This window comes from Scylla paramamosain, chromosome 9 (genome assembly GCF_035594125.1).
Source record: "Scylla paramamosain isolate STU-SP2022 chromosome 9, ASM3559412v1, whole genome shotgun sequence".
Classification (NCBI taxonomy): Eukaryota; Metazoa; Arthropoda; class Malacostraca; order Decapoda; family Portunidae; genus Scylla; species Scylla paramamosain.
This window is the reverse complement of record NC_087159.1, coordinates 30,577,501-30,582,500: the sequence shown is the minus strand read 5'-3', so window position 1 is coordinate 30,582,500 and position 5,000 is coordinate 30,577,501. Positions and strand designations below refer to the sequence as shown.

The 5,000-nt window shown below is 38.1% G+C and overlaps 1 protein-coding gene across 1 annotated transcript in view; it reads left to right on the top strand.

Annotated features, from left to right (window-relative positions):
* Positions 1-5,000, top strand: part of LOC135103874 (acetyl-coenzyme A transporter 1-like) — a 7,407-nt gene that overhangs the window by 2,273 nt on the left and 134 nt on the right. Inside the window, 12 exon segments of the mRNA XM_064010793.1 lie at positions 16-142; positions 565-730; positions 1,380-1,434; positions 1,437-1,527; positions 1,746-1,828; positions 2,002-2,103; positions 2,559-2,693; positions 2,695-2,744; positions 3,487-3,607; positions 3,913-4,047; positions 4,049-4,141; positions 4,312-5,000. The exon segment at positions 4,312-5,000 is cut by the window's right edge and continues 134 nt beyond it. Of these exon segments, the coding sequence (XP_063866863.1) occupies positions 16-142; positions 565-730; positions 1,380-1,434; positions 1,437-1,527; positions 1,746-1,828; positions 2,002-2,103; positions 2,559-2,693; positions 2,695-2,744; positions 3,487-3,607; positions 3,913-4,047; positions 4,049-4,141; positions 4,312-4,482 (1,329 nt within the window). The 3' untranslated portion in view covers positions 4,483-5,000.

Sequence of the window (5,000 nt, the reverse complement as noted above, 5' to 3'; positions counted from 1 at the left end):
AAACCCATCTGCCAGGCCACCTTCAGCCTGTCTTTCTGGCCGTTCAGCATCAAGCTGCTCTGGGCACCACTGGTTGACTCAGTCTTCCTGGAAGGGATGGGGCGCCGCAAGTCCTGGCTTGTACCTGCTCAGTACCTCATAGGTAAATAGTATTGCTGACTTATATTTACCCCTAAGATCTCTTTTCTTACTTTTGGTTACTTTAAGATAGATCATATGATGAATATTTGAGGTAGATGGAAACATTGTTTTGTAACTAAAAGATTGTACCGTTTTCTGCCACATTCAAGTGATCCCTCTTTCCTGTGGAAATGCATTGTTTTGTAAACATTTCTGTCCTGAGATGTGCATGAAGAAATCTTCTGTTTGATGTGCATTGTAGTACTGCAAACCACTTCATGAGGAATTTTCTGCATCTGAGAGATTAAGAAAAATTATGCATACAATCTTTATCTATTTATTTATTTATTTTATTAATTAATTCATTTTATTTTATTTTATTTATTTTGTTTTTTTTCCCTCACATTCAGAACTTGACAATTACAGCTTCTGTTTCCATTGCAGGTGGCTTTATGTTGATGCTGTCTTCATACATTGATGTTTTGTTAGGGGAAGGAGAGTCCCACACTCCCAATGTAGGAGTCATCACCACTGTATTCTTTATGCTCAACTTTTTGGCTGCCACACAAGACATTGCTGTTGATGGGTGGGCACTCACTATGCTCTCCAGGTGAGTTAACTTTGTAAGTGGCCAGCAGCAGCAAGGGCACTGTCTTTATGACATGACCAGGCTCAGATGAACATTATGCATGTATTTTGTATTATTGTTGTTGTTGTTATTATTATTATTATTATTATTATTATTATTATTATTATTATTATTATTATTATTATTATTATTATTATTATTATTATTATTATCATGATTGGGGGCTGCTGTGGATCCCTGGGATTGCACATGCTTTGGGGACTGAGGGATCCTCAGGCACATGGGGTTCGAATCCTGGCCATGGTCCAAGGGTGGGAAAAACATCCACTCTGGATAATGGTTCCCAAATGCCAAAACAAAGTCTTTGTTAGGAGGCATTGTCCTAGCCTTAATAGACTAGGGAAACCAGATATTATTATTATTATTATTATTATTATTATTATTATTATTATTATTATTATTATTATTATTATTATTATTGTTATTATTATTTTAAAACATTAGATGAACTACATACCTCCCAAACTCTGGTGCTGTGAATCTTACCTTTATATCCATGAAGGAAAAGTTAGCAAGGTAGGATTGCCACTGAAATCCTTTAGGTAAAACTTAGTGATGGGAGAGGTCATAACAGTATAATTGAAACTTACTTGTTGCATTAAATCCAAAGAGAAAATGTTGGTTGGGCATCAACATGCAATTCTGTGGGCCAGACAGCAGGCTACTTTCTTTGGGTTATGTGGTCTTCCTGGCTCTGGAGTCTGAGGACTTCTGTGTGCACTATCTTGGCCAGTCTGGTTCATTGGTCACTCTCTCAGGTGAGCATCACTTTATTCTTCATAATTATCTTAGCTTATTTTGTTATATTTAAGTTAAATTTGTTGGGTTTCATTACCTTGATGTTCCTCAGTCTTATTGTAATCCAGAATAATTTATGTCAATGCAAAGTCAGGAATTCAGGAGAAGGTCTTCCTTGTAGGAAAGAATTATCAGTAGAATTTTATGCTCTTTTACTGATTTAAGGTTTCCAATTCAGGGTTTTTGTACTTTTGGGGCATTTTGTTCTGGATCACTACTACTATTGTCTGGGTCCTCAAACATGAGGAGCCTTCCTCTCTGGTAAACAAACATTCATATCTGCACATCTCTCTGAAGTTTAGCACTTTAGTTTTTGTAATAAATAAAAGTGAAGCATTATATATCCCTCAGTGTGAACAAATAACTCTCCTGGTTTGTGTATCTAGTAACTGCTTTGAATGGATGTTCTAGTAAAGTGAAAATTGCATTGTCAGATGGAGAAGAATGAGGGTCTGGTGGGGACCTACAGTGTGCTAGGCCAAATCCTGAAGAAGAAAACCATGTGGGACCTTATTCTGGTGCTCCTCACTTGTAAGGTGGGTGCTCTTCTGGGTGTCTCCACTCCCTTTTGTAATGTCTAAATGTCTTTGCCTCCATGCTTTCCTTCAGTTTCACCTCTTACTCTACACATTTCTCCCCAACCTATCTATCTATCTATCTATCTATCTATATATATATATATATATAAATATATATATATATATATATATATAGATATATAGATAGATAGATAGATAGATAGATAGATAGATAAATATAAATGTTTAGCCTCATTCTATCTTTGAGCATCTTTCATACTCCTTTTTCTAGAGTGAGAAGTGTTGACATGGATAACTTCTGCATTATGTCACAGTCTGTATGATATAATCTCTGACTCATATGTAGGAAAAACAGCATGGATAGTGAGTATATCATTATCTATGTTAGAATTAGTGTCTTATTAAAGGAAGTGGCTACAGTAAATTTTAATTACATGTTTTTCCACCCCAAGATTGGCTTTGCTGCATCTGACGCCTTGACAGGTCTCAAACTGATAGAGATCGGAGTGCCGAAGGACCGTCTGGCTCTGCTCTCCATTCCTATCATACCCGTGCAGATCCTCCTGCCTCTCTACATCTCCCGACAACACAGCAGGCCCGCGTCCCCTTGACCCCTTCATACTGGGATATCCTCTCAGGTTAGCTGCTGAGGGATTCTTATGATTCTCTCATAGAATTAAAGGCCAATGAGAAGCCTCAAAATAGATACAGTACAAAAAGATATGTTAAATAGTACTCGTATTGAATGAAAATAAAAGATCAAATGCGAAGAGAATTTAAATATTTGAGTTTCTGCATGTATATTCAAGATTTTTCAAAAGATCTGTTGAGGTAAGGGATGCAGGTTGCCTCAGTTACTTAGATGGACTATGTAAAGGAAGGAGGATTGAACTTTTCTTCCCAAATAGCAGCTCACTTGTCTGCCACTAATGTCACCTGTATTATGTGGAGTGGCCACATGCTGCATTGTACCACTCGGAGTTAACATGATAATGCTGTACAAGGGAGTCCTCAGTGTACAGTGGTATCAACTTCCTCCATTTCATGGTTGCAACACTGGCAGTGCATGTCCCTGTACATTTCCCCTTTGCTGATTTTTGTTACTAATTTTATTTCATTGTTTCTTATTTACTGTATGTTTTTTTACAGGTATAGTAGTTATGCTTTTATGTCGTAGACTATGGCTTTATAGTACTGTAGCATTAGCATAGGAGAGTGATATACTGTAGGTGCTTACTTAGGCTGGTTCTAACCTAATCCAAAATTGGTTTATAATGTGGTGCAGGAATGGAACTCTATCATAACTTGAGGACCCCCTTGTAGTAATCTCCATACCAGTATTATGAGTCAATGTTAACAGTGTGTTTCTCAATGTTGCAGACTGGTGTTTGGTCTTGTGTTTGCTGGTGTTGTGTATGTGACACCTCTCTTCAGGTTGGCAGATGGATCATTCCCATTCCATTACTATGGACTCATAATTGCAATCTACCTTATACACCAGGTAATGCACACTATATCAAAGGTCAATTTCTTTTAAAATGACACAGATCTAATGAAAACTGTTCTTGGTTGCAAAAATTTAATTGAATGTTTAATTACCTTTACTTTTTAAGTGAGTATCATGTGCATATTCCAACTATCCTTGGAAATGTAAATATCTAGATGCCTGATGAACTAAGAGAGAAAATCCTTTGACCTTTGTGTTAAACTTGCATAAATACTCTCTTTGTAATGTATTTCTCTTCTGTTGTTATTTGCCACTTATACTCCTAAAACCTCCTGCCTTATACCTTCACACTCTGGCAGGTATTTGTCAACTGCATGTTTGTGGGAGTGATGGCATTTTTTGCCAGGATCAGCGACAGTAGTGTGGGCGGCACTTACATGACCCTGCTTAATACCTTTACCAACCTTGGGGGCAACTGGCCGTCCTGGGTGGCCCCTGCGTTTTGTGTCAGAACTCACCTGGACCAGCTGCCTTGGGGCTTCACAAGCTGATACTGTGTCTTCCTGTGCATCTGATCGTGAAAAGCAGGTAGGGCTTGTACAATATGAGCTGCCTCGTGAATGTACCATGATTTGGCATCAGCTCATGAATATCACAACTGTTATTAGTGGCAGAATATGTGGTATTTTATATGCACCTCAGATATTCCTTTGATGATGATTTTTCTTTGTTAAGTTCATTGTATTTTCATATTTCAGCTCTGTGAGGAAGCTGGTGGGAGCTGTGCTACATGGATGGATGGATATTATATAGAGACTGTGGTTTTGGTAATAGTAGGATTCTTGTGGATGCGTTGGGGCTTACCAACCATTAAAAGACTCCAAAGTCTCCCTGTCTCAGATTGGGCAGTTTCTCAGCGCACAGACTGATCATAGCTTGTGAGTCATTAACCACAAGCAGAGGCTATGAGCAGTGTCAGAGGTGTGGCTCTGTGCCATGCTAGTGGTGTGGCACTGCATGCAGGGCAAACAACAAGGATATGCTTCAGTATGTGGTGCAAGTCACTAGTAAGAGTGCTGGCAGTTAGTAGAGGGTAAATTATTTGTTATTTTTACAAAACTGTCATTTTCTATCCATCTATATATCTGTGATGACTTGCTCACAGTGTCACTCAAGAGAAGATGGCTACAGCAGAAGAGCCTCCACCTCTCTGTATCCAAACATTCCTCCCATTTTTGTTAAAAAGCTTCCTCCTCTACTGGGATTTCTTTCACATGTGTACACCATCTATCATCTCAAAGCCAGCTGTCATCTCATACTAAAACTTTGTGTATTTTTTTTTTTTTTTTTTTTTTTTCACCAAACTTTGTTTATCATCCTCTCATTATGGCCAGACCATTTTGGTATATTTCTATTCATTCTTTAGACAACGCAATTTGTACAGTTC